The sequence below is a fragment of the Mus musculus genome, chromosome 6 (assembly GCF_000001635.26).
Source record: "Mus musculus strain C57BL/6J chromosome 6, GRCm38.p6 C57BL/6J".
Lineage (NCBI taxonomy): Eukaryota > Metazoa > Chordata > Mammalia > Rodentia > Muridae > Mus > Mus musculus.
Window position 1 is genome coordinate 102,192,617 of NC_000072.6, and position 23,364 is coordinate 102,215,980.

At 39.3% G+C, this 23,364-nt stretch overlaps 1 protein-coding gene across 9 annotated transcripts in view; it reads right to left on the minus strand.

The window, feature by feature from the left end:
- Cntn3 (contactin 3) overlaps positions 1 to 23,364 on the minus strand; it is a 401,311-nt gene that overhangs the window by 29,313 nt on the left and 348,634 nt on the right. For 6 of the 9 annotated variants that reach the window (XM_006505725.4, XM_006505727.4, XM_006505728.4 and 3 more), the window contains 6 exons: positions 16,623 to 16,740; positions 15,698 to 15,856; positions 15,443 to 15,592; positions 13,911 to 13,981; positions 11,216 to 11,450; positions 6,620 to 6,735 (listed from right to left, as the gene is read on the minus strand). In XM_006505725.4, coding sequence (XP_006505788.1) covers positions 6,620 to 6,735; positions 11,216 to 11,450; positions 13,911 to 13,981; positions 15,443 to 15,592; positions 15,698 to 15,856; positions 16,623 to 16,740 — 849 coding nt within the window. Of the gene's footprint in view, positions 1 to 6,619; positions 6,736 to 11,215; positions 11,451 to 13,910; positions 13,982 to 15,442; positions 15,593 to 15,697; positions 15,857 to 16,622; positions 16,741 to 23,364 lie in introns of those variants that run through there. The other 3 variants (XM_006505729.4, XR_001785107.2, XR_377430.4) reach the window with 3 other exon arrangements.

The following is a 23,364-nucleotide window of genomic DNA, read 5'->3' on the forward strand; positions in this document are numbered from 1 at the left end:
ATTTAGAGAGACTGTCTAGCAAAAACACCGCACACCTGGGAAGCAAGGGCTGCCCTTGCAGATTTATGGCTGAAAGCCAAGCCCACAGCACACACAATCGCCCCTCTACTCTCCACCCCATGGAGGGCCATTGTAACCACCCTCTACTGTAGAGCTCAGTCTTCCACCCTCTCTTAGAATCTGCATTGTATTCACTTAAATAAATTCTGTCTGATTTGCATTATACAAATATTTCTCAATTGTCTGTGTCCAATTGTGTTCATTTTCCTATGCAGATTAATAGCAAGAAATGAGCATAAAGACATGCACCTTTGCTTTCATAATCTCAGAGAAGGTGTTTAAATATTTAACATACTTTTCAGTTTAATGAAAATGTTAGGGACTAAATCTATTCTGTACATCTGATTGGAACAGGAGGCTGGAATGAAGGCATCATGGGATGGGCTCCTAGGAAAGTGTTCTGTTGTATTGTATTCCTTCCTGTGCCACAATTAACATAAGAGTCTATCAGATTCTCCCCAGATAAGCAATGCTGGCTAGTTTATATGTATAGCCTTAATGCACACACTGAAAAAATATTCTGCATGGGTTAGTTTCTTCTTTAATTAAAAAAAAAATTAAACATAATTACAAACATGCAATAATTGGACATATTTGTTATTGTCAACTTGACAGATGTAGAAATGCATGGGGGAATGGGCCTCCGGGCATGCCTGTGGGGATCATACTGACTGTATTAATGGAGGTGGAAGAGGCGCCTAACTCTGGATGGCATCTTCCTTGACTAGGATCCTAGAATGGGTAAGTGGAGAAGGGAAACTGGGCAGAAATGCACATCCATTGCTCTCAGCTCCTTACAGTGGACATACTACGACTAGCTGCTGTGGTTTTCTGTTAGGTCTCTTTAGATCTCTTTCTCCCAGAGTTGCTTCTGTTGAGGTATTCTATCATAGCAACAGGAAAAGAAACAAAGGCAATGTTCATGTTGTATAGTGAGGTATTTTAGTTTCTTTATACATCATGCATTGCTCAAACCAGCATAGTTAGCATTTCCTTATCATTTTTTCTTTGTGGTGTGATCCTTTCTTCTAGTTCTCCATGCACACATAAATCAATATAATACGTTATTATAAATGATATGAACTCAGAGCAGCTGTACCTGGATGCATAAAACCTGCAGAAGTTCAATGCAGGATGGGGGTGTGGCTCTACATGTCTCACCCCTAGCTGAGGAGCTATTGATAATTGAGAGCTGTGGGGTGTGGGGGGTGGGGGTGTTGGAGTTAATTTTCAGGATGTGGTCCTTGAATGAGGCTTCCTACACTTGAGGAGATTGTCTTATACCATTCATGAACATAAAAATATTACTATCAGCTTTGATCAGAGAAATTGCTCTTTGCAATGGATCTTGGTGATTGCAGAGATCCCTAGCTATTCAACTGCTAAGAATATGTGATTAGAATAGGGTGCTCAATCCTGAACATAATCATTGGAACCATGGATTGACACTGAATACAGTTATATGTTTATATAAGACTAGGCTTGTCATCAATGGCCGATGGTGAGGGACAGTGTCTTTTACCTGTCCCTGAACCCTTGCCTAAAGGCATAGTCATCATTGTTAGCCAGCAAGATTACAATGGATAGTTCATACCCACAGTCACACAGATGGCCCTGATAAAGCTCACTAGGCACAAAAGTAGGCAGACAAGGTGTGGAAAAATTTGTTTTAGGCCAGAAGATAGAGTTAATAGAAGAGGAAGTGAGATTAAAAAAAAAGGGGGATTAACATGCATTATATATAAATGCATGATATTTTCAAAGAACATATACATATATTCTAATGCATATTAGAAATTAAACTGTTTCAAAGAAGAAGGAGAAGGAACAGGAGGAGAAGGAGAGGAGAAGGAGAGAAGAAGGAGGAGAAGGGGAAGGAAGAGAAGATGAAACAATGATTAGTATGCATCATGTAAGGACTGTGTGTGTGTGTGTGTGTGTGTGTGTGTGTGTGTGTGTGTGAGAGAGAGAGAGAGAGAGAGAGAGAGAGAGAGAGAGAGAGAGAGAGTTTAAGTATCTAATCCCCACATACTTAGAGGCTTCTGCTCTTCTTTATCTTGCCTGCCTCTCTTGTTCTTATTTCAAAGGGCACTGGGAAGACATGAGCCCAAGTGTAACCACTTAGCAGATGAAACAAACTGTAGCCCAGGGAAATGAGCTTCTCAACCAATGCTTGGTCAAATCAGAAAGGAAATTAGTCTAGATGCTAATGATGATGTGTGCACAGCTTGCCACACGGCTGTGGTCAGCCCACACTGAGAGTAGAGAGAGACAGGAGCTGTTAACAAGTTCAAAGCCAAACCTAGGAATTTGCAATCCACAAACTCAGCCACATGACAGGAAATTAATTACTTTGCTAAGTCATTTATCCTTCTAGGCTAATTTTGAAATAATTGCTAAAATGAAGAAAAGGTATATTTTGACCAGGGTAGAATTACACACATTAATTCTTAACATTTCCTCCACTTAGTTCTTGAATGACTTAGCTCATTTTTCCTTTCTTTTTGCATACCACATACTTGGGGAATACATTTTACATCATGATTTCTTCTACACACACTGCATGCTACATTTGAACATTCTGCTTGTTACTTTTTGCCAAAATAGGCAAAATGCAAATATTCTCCAACACCAAATTTTTATAGAAAGTCTCAGTATCACTGTGCTTAGAATCCTTTGCCTCCTGCCCTACCAATAATAGGAACAACACACTTGATGCACAGTGGACTTTATTTATTTTCTTCTTTCTTCCTTCCTTTCTTCCTTCCCTCTCTCCCTCCCCCCCTACTCCCCTTCCTCCTCCTACCCTTCCTCCTCCTCCTCTTTCCTCTCTCTCTCTCTCTCTCTCTCTCTCTCTCTCTCTCTTTATTTCAGTGAACTTTTACTCTATTGTACCATTTTGACAAATGCTGCTTTCTTTCATTTAATTCTCAAGTAAGGCTTGAGTTATTGGTTACTATTATCTTTATTTTAGGTGAGCCTTGGAAAGACTTATGAACGTACTGAAGCTCACTTTATGAATCAACTTTCTGCACACTGCCCGGAGAACTTGGGAAACAGGAGCAAGCAAATCAGTGCATTTCTCTGGCCTGTATGGGTCTATCTTTCCTCCCTGGGAGATCTGAATGTATGAAAATGGTATGCACTCTACTAGATACTCTGGTGGTTTCCATTAGGTTCTTTGGTCTCTCTCTCTCTCTCTCTCTCTCTCTCTCTCTCTCTCTCTCATTAATCACATGCTTTTTTGACATGAAATCCACTTTCAATAAAATGTCATTTTTGGATTGCTTATTCAACATCTAAATTTATATATTAAAAAAAATCAGGTGTAGAGACATGGCGCAGACTGCAATGGGCTCATGTTTCCTACTAGAATCCAATTCAAAATGCTGGTGCAGATGGTATCACTCATTAATTCACTTGTATGCTTAAACCCCCATATCACAGACGTAGAAACAAGTGAATATCTGGTGCTTACTGGTCAGGTACTTTTCTGAACTGATAAGGTCTATTTAGGGTCACTGATATCCTTTTTATAAATATAAAGTGGAAAGAAATAGCTGAAGGTACCTAATCAACTTTAGGTCTATACAAACACGTCCTCAGCGACACACGTGTTCATTGACACAAGCACTATGTTAATGCCACCTGCTAACAATACCCACCACTCTCAAGATGCTTTGTTTGTAAGGGAAAAAGCATTCAAGGTTAGCAAGCATCTTTGTTTCCTACCTGAAGAGTGTCAAGTATACACATTCATTTTCTTTGACTAGTTGTGATTGAAAACAGAATCCTTTGTCCTGCTCATCTAATGTGAATTCAATTACAGCCCTTCTAGTTTCTCTTTCCAGACCTGGGACAGGTAACACTTTGTGACATTTGACTTTACAACTTTATTTGGACCAGTGCAGAGATCTTCTTGGTGAATGTGTAATCCCTGCTGAGTGACCACAAGTGTCCCCTTCTGTGGTCTTGCCATGAACCTGGGCACTGCTAGGGGATTGTAAAACATTGTTTTCCATCAAGACGCAAAATTTCCCATATTTTCTTTCTCACCACCCTCCACGACACACAGTACAATCTACTGACATTTCTTAGTCTTTGGAAAGAATGCTAGAAAGACAAGTAGGTGTCAGTCCAGGTGACTCAAGTCTTCCTGAGTTTCTTCATGCTCCCTTTAAGCAAGAAAGCTAAGGACTCAAGTGTCTCCTTGAGACTATTGTAACAAAACTGACAAGCTAAGGTCTTAATTAGTCCCCTTAGACCTAGTTCCCAAGTGCTTCATAGATTATCATGAGCCATCTATTATGAAAAATGCCTTATGTATGCTACTTTGTTCAACTTCTTGAAAGCACAAAGCTTATGAAACCAATCACACAGCTGGGCCTGGCTTTACCTCCATTGCTTTCCAGCTGAGCTCCTGCTTGCAGCCCACATAGCTTCTCTGTTGTCACAGTCAGTTTGCTGACCCTGGGAGCTGCCGCCACTTCTTTATCATGACGCCCTGTTTCCATCCACTGCACAGAATTAGATGCCTGGACTCCTACGCTCTTTCTCTGGCCCTCTCTTTATCCCCCATTTCCCTTTCCATAAATGTGTCTCTTATTTCTGGTTTGGTCTCTCTATATCAGAACCTGTTCTTAAGCTTAACCATAATAGTTGTCACTTTTCTTATTTTTGGTTTTTTTTTTTGTTTTTTTTTAGTTTTTTTTTTTGTTTTGTTTTGTTTTCCATTTTAATTCTTATTTTATTTTTGAGATTATGATATAATTACAACATTTCATCTTTCCCTCCAAACATTTCCACATACCTCTTCATGTCGGCCTTCAATCTCAGAGCCTCCTCCTTCACTAATTGTAATGGGATGAATACATATGTATTAAGACCATACAATGCTACTTAGACACATTTTCAGGGCTGAGCATTTGACACTAGATAACCAATTGGTTGCTCTTCCTGGGAAGGGCACCTCTCCAGTTCCCCACTTTCCTTACTTGCCTATAGTTCTGGGTGTAGGACTGAAGCCTCAGCAGCTTTTCCCTGTCCCCTTTGGCTTGGTCATTGCTGTCACTCGTTCAACCAATTCAGCTCACATTTGGGTGGGTGTTTTGGTAAGAACTTATGGTATAACTTCTGCTATTAGCAGGAGACATAGTTTCACAGCTAAGGCCCTGATCAGCTCTTACAATGTTTTCTGTTCTTACGCTTAACCATAATAGTTGTCACTTTTCTGATACTAAAAATGTACGTTGCCTCCACGTTTTCTTCCAGTGGTTTTAAGGAGTGTTTACAGAGCTCAGGGTTACTGATAACTCTGGGGCAATTCTGGGGAAGTGGCTTCTGGCCTATATCTTGAGCATCATTGCTCTGGTGCCTGTCCTTTCTCTAATTCACTTGTTAATATTTATATAAGTCAAGCCTTGTTTTGCTACAAGTAATAAAAACCCTTGGAGCTTTTTAAATAAAAAGAGACTTTAATGAGAATAAGGGCAAAGTGGAAAAGAGTCTCAAGGCTACTTGAGATTCAGGTAGCTATCAAATGGTTCTACTGTTTTGTTCTTATAAATGTTCTACAAGCTCTTGCTTGCTTTATCCTTTACAGTGATGTAGGAGTCTATCTGGTCCCATCCCATCTTCCATGCTTTGCCCAGCTTACCTCTTCTGTTAGCTTGCAAAATATGAAGTACATTGTGAAGCAGATACAGCACCTCAATGCGTAGAATGTCTACAAAACTTACTTACACAGGTCAGACAAGCCTCCAGCTGACTGTGGTAGACTTCTGCTGGGTCAGTTGTCTAAGATAACATGACTACCCTGGGACACCTATCCATGGTCTGATGGAAAAGTAGAAGGAAGGCAACTCTACGGAGCTAACATGTCCATGTAAGGCTATCTGAATCATCTGGTCTTTCCCATGCTTATATTCCTCCATGTTTATTTGCTTCCCCTTTAATTTCCTGGCTAATCTTTCCTCCTACTTTGGACTCTACCAAATGGGATGTCCTAATCCACTCAAACATTTCTTGTTTTGCTGACTTATTTCAACTTTCATCTTATTTGGTTTAGAGAGATCCTCCCTTAAATATTTCTTATTTCACCAAATACAGAGGTCACTGCAAGTGAGAGTTATGTTACAGATAACTATATACTCTAGAGATTAAAAGAGAATCTCATGATATAACAAGAACACCAAAAAAAAAAAAAAAAAAAGACCAGAAAGCATGGTTGGGGAAATATGCTTTCTTGATGAGAAAATAATTATATAAACTTGATACTGCAGTTCAGTTGCACTGTTATTATTTTAGTAACAAGTGTAAAAAATTTGGGTTACATGGCTTTCTATTATATTTACTTTATGAGTCTTCTCCACCCAACTGATTATTTCTATCTACTTGGCATAGTTAGTTATGAAGATGGGACAATGAATCTTCTAGTAAGAAAATTTCAGTTAAAGATAGTATTTATTTAAGATGTTGATGATAATTTGAATTGGAATGAATTTGAAATGAAGGAAAGTAGTAGCAACATGTAAAGAGACATCAATTGTAAAGCATTTACCTCATAGCCCAGTAAATGTCCATTGCTCAACTTCCAGGGAATTGTATTCCAAGAAACTTCAATTTCTGAGGAAGACAGGCTATGGGCAGAGATGTGAGATGGGGCAACTGTAGGCTCTGTTCAGAAACAACAACAACAACAAAAGGGTTACGGTGACAATGTTGGCTATTAATTGGCAAATCATCTGAAATTGTATATTTTTTTAAAATTTCAATTCAATTTTTTGAGACAGGGAATTTCCATGTAGTTGTAGCTGGCCTAGCATTCTTTAGGTGATCCTGGCAGAGCTAGCACTGATGAAAACCATCTTGACTTGGTTCTAGAGAACTTTGATTCGGGAATATACCACCATAACTTTTCAATTTAAAGGCTTTGTCAGTCATCAATGGGAGGAGAGGCCCTTGGTCCTGTGAAGGCTTGATGTCCCAGTGTAAGGGAATGTCAAGACCAGGAAGCAGGAGTGGATGGGTTGGTAAACTGGGGGAGGGGAGAGGAGAGAGGGGGGGAGGAGAGAGAGGGTATTTTTGGAGGGGAAACCAGGAAAGGGGTAACATTTGAAATGTAAATAAAGTATCTAATAAAAAATGTTGAAACTCTTTAGATGATAACAATGATAATAATAATGATGATAATAATAATAATAATAATAATAATAAAAACATTGATCAGGTGAAGAGCTTTATTTTTCTGTAAAATGTTTGAAGCTACTTACCATGTCTGAAAACATAGATGGTATTCTTCTGCTTAAGAAATGGTGATATCATAGTCAGTAGGTTTTTATTACCTAATTGCCAAGCAATGTACATCTTCATACTTTGGACTTACTTTTCATGTCTTCTTTTCTTACATCTATCATTTTTGTTCTCTTCATCCTATCTTTGTTTACTTCCCCTTCATCTCACAACAGTTGCTTAGGAACTTCTATACATACAAATGCCACTGATGTATTATCATGCCAAACACAGGACAAGGTCGACTCAAGACCATTAACTAATAAGTACGAAGTAAGTGCCTTTTCTAGTCTAAGTCCAAAGGAAACAGAGATTTAAATGAGATAGACTGCAAATGCTGTCAAAAGAATATGTAGACTTGTCCATGCTATTACGTTGGAAATTCTCTTTGAAACAAATATTCCTGGGTTTTATAGGGTTTACAGAGTTTCTTCTTTCCCAGGAGACTGGTTCTTAGCAGAAATGTCTCCTCTCCAACATCAATCTCTGTATTAAATGGTCCTGATCACTGGCCATGACAACATGAGGCAGAAATAGAATCAGGGTTTAAGGATGGTCACAGAGACTCTCAGAGATTGGAATAGAGACACTTAGTGCCAGTCCAACACTGGCAGTCTCCAGCATCAGATCATCTGTGCCTGCTTGATTGTGGTTGCTTACTTTGGAGGTGTACTGATTGGATTTTGTTTCGACTCAGTGAGGTGCTATAGAATATTTCTATCATATATCTTGCCTTTTAAAAAGCAAACCAGAATTGTGGTTTTGATGTTTGAACAGAAAGATATTTTACTGTTTCAAGTCAAACAATAACAGCAACAGCAAAGGGGATGTGAGCAAGGCAGAAATAAGCAGAAAGCTGTGGATGTCCCCTTCTTCTACCACCAACACTCAGGTTTTAGGTGCTCAGGTAGGTGCATAAGTAGGAAGTGTCTAAAGACTTCCTGTTTCATCCAATCCTAAACCCTGTTCTTCCCTTGTAAGTCTCATAGTTTCTGGAAAATGTGGTTGGCTATAGATATTAGGATCTCTTACTTGAAAATATTTTTGTAACTTTATTCCTCCTCATTAGTAGAATATAAAAACATAAGACTAGGTGGGAAAAAAAGACTAGGTGGGAAGTCTTACTAAAACTGTCTACATTGGAATTTTCATCTTTACACCATATAATATAATTTACTCTCAGGTCTGGAAGGTAGGAAAGACAACATGCTATCACAGGTCATAAGTTCAGAATGGGTAAGCCAAAGTTCCCTGGGTGAAATTGTTTTTTCCCCCATTTACCATATATTTTAGCAAATTCATTCAAATCTTTGATCAAGCTTCCATATTCCATTTGTAAATGAAGACTAATCATTTATCCCATGCATCAATCTTTATTTGAAATTTCCAGTTGGCAATGCCCAGCAGGTGGTGGGCACTCCATCTACCAGGGTAACTTCTGCTCTTTTTATGAGATAGAACTCCATAATAGGGTTACCATTCAGTTGAAAATACCTCAAATTGCAAGTGTGCTTAATTCTATTAACTCCATTATCATTTTCTCAAGAGGGCTTGAAGGAATATATTATTTTTTGATTCCTTGAGGGGGTACACAAGAACGACTGAACAAGTTATGAGTGAAGTATGTAAGTGTCTAAAACAGTTGAAGTCATCCTTCAAAGATACACACTCAACATCATTTAAATGTCAAACTCCTGATTCTCATTATCCATCATGTTCCTGTTCTTTGCTGAGGCCATAGGAAATAGGACTTACAATTCTGGGCCAGGGTAGTTTTATGGGTTGTTTAATTTTTTATACCAAAAAGAAAAGCAATATCCCATGGCAGGATGAAACACAGGTTGGGAATACCTCATGAAGAGTTTTAACTGAATATTATGACCTGTGACTCTGCAGGGAGTCTTAACATTCCTAGTCAGGTGTGGTTGATCATTAAGTCCCACACTAGTAATCCAATAACAGCTCTGATAACTGTTCATTTGAAAACAATATATATCTGTAAAGCCACAAAGAACTTTCAAGACGTTGTTTATTTATTTTTAAACAGTGCCATGCTATATATTGAAAAAAAAAATCTTCACTAACCCGACATCTGACAGAGGGCTAATATCCAAAATATATAAATAGCTCAAGAAGTTAACCTCTAAATACCCAAATAACTAACTAAAAAAATGGAGCTAAACAGGGAATTCCCAACAGAAGAATCTAGAATGGCTGAGAAGCACTTAAAGACATTTTCAAAGTCCTTAGTCATAAGAGAAATTCTAATCCAAACAACCTTCATATTGCACCTCACACTGATCAGAATGGCTAAGATCTAAAACTCAAGTGACAGCACATGCTGTTGAGGATGTGGAGAAAGAGGAACACTCCTCCATTGCTGGTGGGATTGCGAAGTGGTACAGCCACTCTGGAAATCAATCTGGAGGTTCCTCAGAAAATTGGAAATAGATCTACCTTAAGACCCAGATATACAACTCTTGGGAATATACCCAAAAGATGCCCAACCATGCCACAGGGGCACCTGTTCCACTATGTTCATAGTGGCCTTATTTGTGATAGCCAGAAGCTGGAAATACTCCAGATGTCCCATGACAGAAAAATGGATACAGAAAATGTGGTTCATTTACACAATAGAATACTTTTAGGCTCTTAAAAGGAGGACATCATGAATTTTGCAGGCAAATAAATGGAACTAGAAAATATCATCCTCAGTGAGGTAACTCAGACCCAAAAGGACACACATGGTTTGTACTCACTGATACATGGATATTAGCCAAAAAGTACAACAAACCTAGGATACAATCCACAGAGTGTAAGAAGTGTAACAAGCAGAAAGACCCAACTGAGGATGCTTCAATCACACTTAGAAGGGGGAAGGAAATAATCACAGGAGGCAGAAAGAGGAAGGAACATGGATGGGGGTGGAGAGGGAGGGGAAGAGTGGAACAGGAGCAGGTATGAGGGAAAGACAGAAGAGAAGCCCTGAGGTCCAAGACAATTAATGGAAATAAGCAGCCTCAGGGTGGGAGGACCCTCTAGAAAGGACGAGAAACCCAGAAGGTGAGAGACTCTTATGACTTAGTGGGGGTGATCTAGGCCAAAATGTCCAACAGTGGGGAGAGAGAACTCAAAGGGTCCACCTTCAATAGAAAGACAGGGCCTCAAGTGGAGGCCCTTCAGTCAAAATTTCTGACCCAGAATTGTTCCTGTCAAAAAGAACTGCAGGGACAAAAGTGAAGAAGAGAGTGAAAGAAAGAAATCCCAACTTGGGATCCATTTCATGGGGAGGTACCACAGTCTGACACTATTACTGATGCTATAATGTGCTTACAAACAGGAGCCTAGTATGGCTGTCCTCTGAGAGGTTCTACCAGCAGCTGACTGAGACAGATGCAGACACTTACACCCAACCATTGGACTGAAGTCAGGGACCCTTATGGTTAAATTAGGGGGAGGATTGAAGAAGGTGAAGGGTGAGAGCCATGATACAGGAAGACCAGCAGTCTCAACTAACCCAGACTCCAGGGAGCTCCCAGAGACTGTTCCATCAACCAGGAACATACATGGGTCATTCTGATGTCCCTCGTATGTATATAGCAAAGGTCTGCCTGGTCTGGCCTCAGTGGGAGAAGACTTGCTTAATCCTGGAGAGACTTGAGGTCCCAGGGAAGTGGGGGAGGTCTGATGGCAGAGGAACACCCTCTTAGAGGCAAGGAGGAGGAGGAATGGGATGAGGAACTGTGGGAGGGAGACTAAAAGAGGGGTAATAAGTATAATGTAAATAACATTATTAATGTGATTAAACAAAACCAAAAACAATACATCTATGAGATTGGAACTGAAGCCTCTGATTTTTCCATACCTTCCTCTGCAGAGAACACAGTTGTCACTGGGCTAAAGGGTCCTTCACCTTTGTTATTGTAAACTCCCACTTTAACTTCATATGGCGAAAAGGGCACAATGCTTTCATTCCTAAAGACGTATCTTGGGTTATCTGGGGATGTCACCACTGTCTGGATCCAGGTGGTAACCCCAAGTGGGCGGAAAGCAACCACATACCCAAAACCTCCTCCATTCTGTAGTTCTTCAGGGACTGGCTACAAAGAAAAGACATCAAATCATCTTCACACATCAGGTCAGAACAGGGCAAAAAATGATGGGGAATCTCATTTGTGGACTTGAAAGTCATTAAATAGTGATCTATATGGAATTGATCAGATGCATCTTTAAAATGAGAAAAAAAGCACCATGGGACAGTCAGCTGAGCTGCTCTTAAACAGGCATATGTCTCCCATTCACAGACATCCAGATAATGAACTTGTGTCATCTTTGATTATTTAGCTATTAGAATATAATATGGTTTAAATCTGAGTTTCTAATAACATAAACTTGCATTCAAGCAGACCTAGTATTTTAAGACATATAAGAACAATCAAATTCATCGATGCTAAGTTGTATAGAAAGGGTCAGACTTGGATATTTCGACAGTATAAAAAAATTACAGAGAAAAATGAAGTTAACGCAATGCACTAAGTGCAAAGTTGCATGAGATTAAGTAAAAATTTCCAGTTATAATCCACCATGGGAAAAATGGCATTTTACTTGTTAACATCTGCAAATTACAGATAATTCAGCTCTAGTGTCCTTTAAGTGTTAAATTCATTGTTATAGTATTTTCTAATTGTGACATGAAGCTAAGGCTCAGAGAATGGCCAGGAAGACACTAGACACTCAAGCACAAGATGATCTCTGTGGCATCTATTGGAAAAGCAGCGTTGCATAGAAAATTAAGGGTAAACAAGAGTGAACTGCTAACACCTGCTTCTCAGAATGATGTCAAGAGCCAAGTGATTTTGATCAAGCTGTTTATTATCTCCTGGCTTTGCAATTTTCATAGACACCACACTACAAGGATGAAACAAAAACAGTATGTGCAAATGAGTAGTTAGCACGGGATGCAGCGGGAGAGGAGCAGCACCATTGGCATCGATGCCTCTAGTACCATAACTCCATGATCATCACCACTTGCTATAGCATGATGGACCAGCTTCAGGACCACCAGAGTCACAGGCACCACTCTAATTACTACCAACAACATCAATATTAGCAGCAAAGCTACAAGATGCACCAGCATCTTCATCAGTGCTGGAACTGCTCGAACTAGTATCTATTATTCCAACTTTATAATATCACTACTAGTAAAAGCATCCTGCCTGACCTACACATCACTATTCCTAGATCTTCAACTATCACCAATGCCACAAACTCTACCAAAACACCAACAGCACCACTACTACTGACAACACCAACACCACCCAAACCACCAGAATCAATACAGATAGTTTTACCAGACCCACCAGTGCTACAGACAACACTTTTAGTTACACCAGTACCACCAATATCACCAAAACAGTGTGACCAGCAGTACTGTTAGCACTACTACATTTATACTACCAACAGAACCAATACTAGAAATACCATGACTTAGGCCACTAGCGATATCAACAGTTCCACAAGTATCATCATGAGGATTGGTAGCACTAAAATAAACAGCAGCAGCACCCCCATTACCACCAAATGTACTATTACCAGAAGTAGCTTGATTTGGTTTGACTACACAACCATGTGTACTGGGACCACTAATTTGATCAGCACTACCACCACTAGTATCTTTGGTAAAACATGACCACCAGCACCACCATCAATGCTGTTATAGCACAATGCCACTAGCTCCCTCACCAGTACTAGAACTACCACTGCTGTCATTACAACCACTAGCAGAATCAACGTGACCAGCACTACTGCCAGAGACAGTAGAAACATCCTCACTTACACCTAGCACAATTATCTGTATTGCCACCAAGATTATCAGCACTACTACTGCTACTACTACCAGTACCACCCCCCACAACCATCAGCATTATCACCGCTGATACATAGTGACACAACCAATGCTATAGATATTATCTATGACACCAACAGTCCTATCACTATAAACTTCAGCATAAGTACCACAAGAATCACTAAAATCAGCAGCAGTATCAGTGTCAACACTGCCATTCACACTACCACTAACACAGACAGTACGAACCATTAATACTCTCACAACTATCAGAACCATCAGCAATATCAATGTCAGCACCAGATCCTTGTCCTGTCACTAGCACCAGACTCAACAGTTCCCCCAACATGAACATCATTAGTGACATCAAGAGCAGCAACAGTAGCCCCTTCAGCAACATGATCAACAGTTCCACCCTTCCACCTGGGCAATCCACCAGTACTAGAACACTAAAATTAGCAGCAGCTCTAGTTTTATCGCCATCAACATCACTTAGCAATCATTTAGCAATACCACTCCTGGCACTAATGCCACAATAACCAGGACCAATACTGGCATCAGTGCTACCAGCATCTAGACCAGCGCTAAAGCTACTACCACTAACAAAAGCAGCAGCAGCACCACCATCATCATTGTCGTCATCTCATGGATGGAGGCTTGAGGATTGGATGAGAAAAAAATACCCTGGTGGGAAAGATGTGGCCCAGACACTTACATCCCAGGTTATCACTAGTTCAGATCGGCTTCCACCTCCTCCGCTGACCTCAGAAGGTGCGATTTCTGGAGCTGGGTAGGCCAGAAACACAGAGACAAAACCCTACTTTTATTCCATAATATCTGAAAGGAGACTCATTTACTTATTTGCAACATCATTGTGTTTTGTCATCAACACACTATAAACACATTATACAGATGCACGTGTATATGGACATTTCTGTATCTTATTAGTAAGACCATCAAAACTATACTCATATGCATTTATAAAAAATTTTGGCAAAGTCATCAAATTATATTATTTATAGGAAGTCATAAATAATTCAGAAATCTCTGTAATAGTAAGAAAAAAAATATAACCCAAATGAAAGCTACTTCGCCACTAGGGTGACAGAAATATGAGGAAAGGTGAATTCCCGGGACATACAGGGAATCAGGATGGCCGGGATTCTTCCAGATGGAGAAAGAAGTCTCAGCATGGTGAAGGCTCTGGAAAGAGCCACCCAGACTTGAAACCTCAGGTCCTGTTAGGAAGTGTTCTTGATGAAACTCCCACAGATGTCAGCTTTCTCGCTCACGATGAGAACCTTTGGGTTAGTAAAACCTAAGATGGAGCTATAATCTAAATTCTATGGTGGGCCTTTGTAATGCACACAGCTGTATTTTCTGGCTGCATGACAGATGGACCCTACATACACATTGTGTGAACAAATGAAGATGAGAGCCAGTATACACAACATCTGTTACCCACAAGACCTAGCAAAATCAGTAGGTGTGTACTGTCCTGAGGAAAAAGGCATTATTAAAATTGTGCACCTATAGTCCATGCCTCCTTTGGCTCAGTGCCTAGTGTGATATGTTTGCAGTATCACATGTCTTATTTTAGTCAATACCACTGATTGTGGGAAGGGAAGTCTTGATGCCCCACCCGGCCATCCCCCAGGAGCTTCTCTAAAGGCACAGTAGGTTTACCTGTTAATATTGAGTTTTGATGATAGAATATTTTTAGAACTATGAAAGTAGCCTTGTGGCACATGTTTATTGTTGGCACATATAAATCCTTAACATGATTCTTTTGTAATCTAACACTTCTGCGGTCATAACAGATTACTCATCTATTGGTTGTGTGCATTTGCTAGGTGTGGTGGCAGAATGAGTTGTAGCATCATAGCTGCCAGTTGTGTTAGCAGACCAATTTTTCAGCGCTTCTTATAAATTCAAACAGTGTTTCTTCTGCTAACGGGTAACTATGTCAGATAATAATTATAACCTTAAGTGACTAAAACCATATTCACTCAACACATACTAACAATTGTCTATGACTGATTGAACTCTCGGAAATGTCACACTACATCAGAATCTCTTAGGTGTTTCTTTTGATAAATGCCATACAGCAAAGCCTGCCATTAGAAAGGTCATATTAATGTGACAATGGATTATTGAGACAGATCAGTGGCTTGGAGACCAGAGCTAATAGAAATACACACCCTGGTAAATCTATTAACCCATTACTCAGAAAACAAAAGCACTAACCTGCCTCTTCAGTCCTTACTTTTTCTGAGGGTAAACTGGGTTCTCCACCTCCGATTTTGTTACTGGCTACAATGCGAAATTCATATTCCACCCATGGGTTTAACTCCACGACAGTAGCTGTATGTGTCTTGCCATCAATGACCTCAGGTACTACAAGAAGGTTAGACGGTTCAGAAAGTAAGAGCCTGCCTACTTCAGTGCTCAGTTGATACATATTTTTCTAAGTAGCTGCCATTTGACTCCCACCTACTTTACCTGTTCTGACACTTTGCCAGCCCACAGAGAAAGGCGTCCTAGCTTGGACTGCATACGATATAACTGGGCTATGACTGTCCGTGCCTTCCGTCCAAGAGAGCTGGGCTGTTGTGTCTGTAATTTCATCTACCTTCACATTTTCCGGTGGCCCAGGTGAACCTAACAGGGGCAAGAACACAGAGAGCATCCCATAAATGCCATCATCTTCTACCAAAAAGGCTCACGTCATTACTTTAATACCTCCAACTGATCCCACTTTCAAAAGCACTTAAGGGAAGAGGCCATTTACCTGGCAATAAAGCTACCACTTTTCTGCACGGTCCCATTGTTATATCTGAGACCTAGATAGGAAGCCGATTCACAACATGCATCTACTTACAGAGGCTCTATTCACCACTACCCTTGTACCTTTCTAAATTCAGCACCTTCTGCACCTTTGTCCTGGACTGTCCTCTGCTTCGGCTGGGATGCCTTACTGTGAAACATATCTTGGCTTGACATCTCAATTTATTTCATTCTGAGATATACTTTGAACATTTGTTTTTCAGCCTAACAGTAAATCAGTAACCTAGATAACAACCAAGGTTGGTGAATTTCCCCACCACCCTGAATAATGCCTCTTCTTGTGGAGACAGGCATGCATGTACCCCATTCTCTTCCCTATTAGATACATTTGCTGAATTAATGACATGCTCAAAAACACATTGGCTTGACAGCAGCTATGGAATGCCAATTATAGCAAGTCGTATTTGAAGGGGGAAGAACTGAGGTTTTCATTTCTTTGAATAAACACATTCTTATTGTCATACCCTCTGGCTGATGGATGTCATGGACATTCTTGTACAGTCCCTCACTATAGCTTTCTGCCAGTGAGGAATGCTCATGGACAGCATTGTGAGACAACCTAAAAGGAATTCTTACTTACCTCTCACGATGAGCTCAGCTGCAGAGGAAACACTGTCCACCCCTGTCTGCACCATACATACGTACTTCCCACTGTGTTTCAATTGAATGTTTCTGATCATTAAATCACCAGATGAACTCTGTTGGGGAAACAGGTGATGAAACAATATTACACTTAAAACACACAAAGGATCTTGAAGGGGAGGCAATCCATGTTTAGAGAAAACAATGCGGGAAGCAATCAGGAGACAGGAATCATAGGTTGCATGGAAACTAAGACAAGTTCAAGAGCATGCATGACAGCAGGTAGACCTCTATATGCATAGAAAGCATTTCTCAGGGTATTTATGGTTTCAAATATAAATGAGGGCAGAGATTGTAGTCTCTGATTCTATTTGCTTCCACCAGGCGACACTTCTTTTTATATCCACTGCTTAGCACCAGCTCAGTTTTCTCTCTGGTTGCAACCCTACTGCAATTATCTGCCCGAGAAGAGGAGGAAGCATTTGGGTACCTAGTGGGAGATAAATACAGCGCAGGAGGGGGGATTACCGCGGTTGAAACATTTTTCTTTCTCCACATATTGGAGCTTAAAAGACTAAAGTCATCTAATTCCTTTAAAAGGTACAGAACTTAGAGCAAGGAAATATGAATCCCTTCAATAGAGAGAGAGAGAGAGAGAGAGAGAGAGAGAGAGAGAGAGAGAGAGAGAGAGAGAGGAAATTAAAACACTTTAAACCTTATAAATAACAAATTTTCAGAAGACATTTGTTGGCATCCCCTGGTGCCAATTAATGCAACAAATGTGAATCTAAATGTTCAACTTTAAAAGGTCCTCATTTAAAGAGACTGTAAATTCACCTTCATAAAAATGATAAGAGTGGGTCAGTTTCCCACGTTAGTGGAAATAAAGGCTGACATATGAGCATCTGGAAGATGAAGCCCTTTGAAAATGATCCTCACTTCACATTCAACCTGGGAGAGGGGAAGGGCCAGTGCTTATCTTATTAATTAAAAGAAACTTTACTCTTGGGTACCTAGAATTTGTGGCAAGAGAGCCTCAACTATTCTGATTTGAGGTAGTTCCGTAAAACCCTTTTCCGGCTAATATTTTTTACATTGCTCCCCATGCTTACAGCTGTTAATGGGCTGTGTATTCTCCACTGGTTGGATCATATGGCTTTAGATGGGATTTCTGGGGTATGGGGAGAAGCGGCTGCCAGGTGATTGATGGCTATAATTAAATGATAATCCAGAAACTGTTAAGTTTGCACATTTTACTCTCATCCAGTTGAACTTTTTTTTCCTCCCTCCCTCTCTTCCTTCTCGGGGTTATTTAGAAATGTTTTCCCTAGAGGAAACCATCCCTGCATGCTGACCTTTCCAAACTCCTCTGGTTTTATGAGCTCTGCATACTCACAGGAGGGTGGTTATCATTTCCATAGAAATGTCTTCTTCTTAACAAAGCCTGGTGAGTGGTGACTGGGTGAGGACTCTATTCTTCTCTCTTTACTTTCTTATTTTGAAATAGTCAGGTTAGAGAGAATTTAGATGGACATTTATACACAGTCATCTGGATCTATCTTTTAGACACCCTGGCTGCTGTTGGCTCTAGAATGAGTAAGGAAGAGACTGGAGGTGGGAATTTTGACTTCTGTTGACTTTTGGTAGTACTGAATAAAAAATGAGAGATAGCCAAGCTTGAGCATATAAAACAAACCCAAATAATGACAAAATATTTCACCAAAGAACTACAGTCAGGTTCATTTGTAGAAGATATATAATAATCAAAGAAATGTTTTTAAAATTTTCTTTATTATTACTTTATGTGCATGAATGTTTGGCATACATATACGTATGTGTGCCATGTGTGGAGGCCACAGTGTTTTGGATTTGGAAGTGGAATTATAAATCGCTGTGAGCTGCCATTGGGTGCTAAAAACTGAATTGGGGTCCTTTGCAATAACAGCAAGTTTTTTTTTTAAACTCCCGAAGCACCATTTAGTCCCTAAAAGTATGAATCATTTTGGTCTACAAAACAGAACAAAAGATGCAACTAAGATGTGTGGACAATGGGAGTCATCGATTAATCTTCTCAGGACTGTCATAGATTAAGTGGAGGAATGTTTAATTGAAAAAGAAAATTTTGCAAAAATTAAGAGGGAATCTTCATCTTCATTTCATCCATTTCAGTAAAATCTATTTGTGCTGGACCCTTTTCAATGCTTATTTATTTATTTATTTATTTATTTGCAAAACTACACATACTGCTTCTTCCTTCAGAGTGACAGACTCCTCTCTTGCTTTCTCAGACATGTAGTTAAGCCAGACTCACAAGGAACAGAGATGTGGAAAAAGCTATGTTTATAAGTTAGATTGTACAATGCAGGTGAAATAAAACTATTCAGCAAAGAAACCCAGTGTTCACATGTCCACCTTCGCTAATGAATTACTTAATGAACTACTATCTGGCCATAAATATATATATAAATCTTAGATGCTAGATAATGCTCTTATCACATGGTAGGGATAGATTATGATTATCTTTAGGAGACAATTGTCTTTTGCTTTTGTTGTCAAATTTCTAGCACTAAGCAGTACAATTCAATATCTCATATGCACTCAGTACAAACTACAGCACTCAATCACATTCATAGTTAATTAACTAATTAATTGAGAAGGTCTTGATGTGTACCACAGACTGGCATGGTATTTTCAATTCTAGTGCCTCAGCCTATTAAAAAGCTCAGAGTATAGGCCTGTCCTATTAGTCTCAAGAGAAAGTTAGAATGAAGGACCACAGGAATAATCTGGATAAATGCTCACAGCCAACCATTGGACTGAGCATGGGGTCCCTACTGGAAGAGTTAGAGAAAGGACTGAAGGAGCTGAAACGGGAGGGACCCATTACTCAGCTGCATATGTAGCAGAGGATAGCTTTTTTGGGATATCCTCTTAATGACCCAGGCTCAATGACCCAGTGTAGGGGAATTCTAGAGTGGGGAGGCAGGAGTAGGTGGGTGGGGGAACACCCTTATAGAAGCAGGGGGAGCGAGAGAGAGGACGGGGTGTTTCCGAGGAGGGGAACTATGAAAGGGGATAACATCTGAAATATAAATAAAGAAAACACCCAATAAAAGATGCCTGTAAAATTTTTAAAAATATATAAGAATGTCCAGAAAAGCATAAGTAAAATTAGTCAAATTCAGCAAAACTAAGCTTCAGAGACCATTTCTCAAGATATTTATCAAATGCTGTATCATATTAGAGAATATATAGAAACATGCTGATTATTTTCTAAAGGAATGGTGTACAGGCTGCTCACAGCACTGGATAGCAGTGAATGGAATACAACACAGACTCATAAATGTAAGAAATTAGAAAACTGTTACTGTTAATTGTCTTAGGAACTTGGTCATGAATTTCTTTTTTTTTTTTAAGAGTGCATTACACAGATGACAGTGTCATGTTCAAATGTCACACGAAATCAATATATGCATGCTTTTCCTATTTGCATGCCTGTATCTCTTCAAGTTTATGTTAGTGAGTGGCTTCTACCATGTTATTTCTAAATGAAGACCATCTGATAACTTCAGAACTTGTATGTGCTTGATGGTGACTCGGTAGGTGAAACATAATGATTATTAATGATGTTTTAACACATTAGTGAAAAGTACAGATTTTTAGAGTTATTTACCCAACAAGGCAAATTTCTTAATTGAGTAATAAAGAAACTTTACATCTGGGGCCTGCCTCACATATCATGGCTTGTCCCTGACATGCAGCAACACAACCTCATGCTGCATTGAGAATGGACATGAGGAAGACCTCAGCCTTACTGTCTATTTACTTTCAAAATAGTCTGTATAATAGAAATATGGTCTCCTATATAGCGTTCTTTTTACTTTATTTTGTACTTTTAAAGTTGAACTCAACTCCAAATGAATCAAGGAATTTAATATAAGGCTAGATACATTGAATCTCATATTAGAGAAAGTAGGTTTTAATCCTGACATAGACATTCTCAAAAGAACACCAGTAGCACAGACTCTGAGAACAACAATAAGCAGATGGGACATCATAAACCTGAAAAGCTATATGGCAAAGGACACCATCATTCAGGCAAAACAGCTGGCTATATAATTGGAAATGAATTTTACCAAATACACATCTGATAGATGACTAATATCTAAAATATTTAAAGCACTGAAAAAAAATGGGCATTAGGAAAACTACCCAATTACAAAATGGGGAACAGTTCTAAACAAAGTTCTCAAAGGTAAGAACACAAATAGCTGAGAAACATTTGAAACATTCAACGACTTTATTCATCAAGGAAACACAAACAGGAACTACGTTCAGATTTCATGTTACCTAGTCAGAATGGCTAAGATCAATAAAACAAGTAACAGCCAATGCTAGTGTGGATGCAGGGGACACTCATCCACTTACAGTCTGAGTGCAGAGTTATACAGTCAATATGGAAATTAGTGTGGTGGCTCCTCAGGAAGTTGTGAAGAGATCTTCCTCAAGATTCATCTACATCACTCCTAGGCATATATGCAAAGGACTTTATATCCTAGTACATAGACACTTGCTCATTTGTGTCCACTCTCTAAGATTCTTTAATTATAGGATGGCTACTACTGTATTTCAAAAGCAATCAGAACCCCACTCCCCAAATAAATAATTACAGATGAAAGAGGAGTGATCAATGAAAAGGAAGAAAATGATTATAGCTTTGCTCAGGCAAAGAGTGTGTTTAACTTTGTAGGGATTTCCTGGAAGCTCTCAAGAATTAATTTGAGATGTCCTTGTATGTAAAATCATGCTGCTAAATTTGGCACATAAGAAGGACTGTATGTATCATAAGGACAAAAATATTAGAGTAAAAGTAAGACTGTCTTCTCAAAACATATTTTGTTTCAGTGAGAGTTCATATTCTATCGTAAAAGTTAATTTCATGCTAACATATTTCATAGCAGAAAATTAAAACAATTTCTAAACAGTGAGTTTAGGAGAGCAGCACAGGAGGAACACATACAAAAGGGGCTTTAAAAGCTCTTGACTCTAGCTGCATATGTATCAAAAGATGGCCTAGTCGGCCATCACTGGAAAGAGAGGCCCATTGGACCTGTAAACTTTATATGCCCCAGTACAGGGGAATGCATGCCAGGGCCAAAAAGTGGGAGTGGGTGGGTAGGGGAGTGGGGGGTAGGGTATGTGGGACTTTTGGGATAGCATTGGAAATGTAAATGAGGAAAATACCTAATAAAAATATTTAAAAAATAACAGAGATCTAAAATATATTTTTCTTGACAGATAAATTTAAAAAAATGTAAAACCCATAGAAAGAAATTTGAAGAATACTGTGGCTAATTTATAATTCTATGTTTAGCCAAAAATACCAACACCTACATTACAAAAATTGAGCAGCTTGTCATTTTTAATAGCCAATGTGATGAAAATATAGTATTCCTGGAAAACGGCTTTAAATGATACAACTAAACAAGGGGATTTACACAAAAAAACCAAAAAGTATAATCAAGCAATTTTCTTTGTCTACTCTTTTTTTGTTTGTTTTTCTTTTTTTATTTAAACAATTTTTATTGGATATTTTCTTTATTTACAATTCAAATGCTATCCCCAAAGCCTCCTATACACCCCCCGCCCTGCTATCCAACCCACCCACTCTTGCTTCCTGGCCCTGGCATTCCCCTGTATTGGGGCATATAATCTTTGCAAGACCAAGGGCTTCTCCTCCCAGTGATGACTGATTAGGCCATCTTCTGTTACATATGTGGATGTTACGATTGGCAATAAGAACACATGCTCCACTATATTCATAGCAGCCTTATTTATAATAGCCAGAAGCTGGAAAGAACCCAGATGTCCCTCAACAAAGGAATGGATACAGAAAATGTGGTACATTTACACAATGGAGTACTACACAGCTATTGAAAACAATGAATTTATGAAATTCTTAGGCAAATGGATGGATCTGGAGGGTATCATTCTGAGTGAGGTAACCCAGTCACAATAGAACTCACATGATATGCACTCACTGATAAGCCCCAAAACTTAGAATACCCAAGATACAATTTGCAAAACACATGAAACTCAAGAAGAAGGAAGACCAAAGTGTGAATACTTTGTCCCTCCTTAGAATGGGGAACAAAATATCCATGTAAGTAGTTACAGAGACAAAGTTTGGAGCTGAGATGGAAGGAAGGGCCATGCAGAGACTGCTCCACCCAGGTGTCCATACCATAATCAACCACCAAATGCAGACACTATTGCATATGCCAGAAAGATTGTGCAGACATGACCCAGATATAGCTGTTGCTTTGTCCAGTGTTAATATACCTGGTGTGCTGGCCATAGTAAGTAAAGGAGAAGGGAAAACATGATTACTGCCCCCAAACATATTTAATAAAGTATCATTGTGGGATACATCAAGAAAAGTTAGCCACAAAAGCTTCAGAAACAAATAAAGTCATGCAAATCCCCACCAAGACCATGAATTTAATAAGAGCCAAAGGGATTGATCACCAATTCCAGGAAGTCCTTAAAATATTGGAAATAGGATGAATAAGTTGAGAAATACTGTTGAAATATTTTAAGATTTGCTACATCACAGTATTAAATTATTGATGGCATCTTCTGAATTGAAATAGAATTACAGCATGTTTCCTTTTCTCCTTTCTTTCTCAAGCATCCTTGGGTGCCTTCTCTCAAACCCTTCATATGGCCTACCTTGCCCC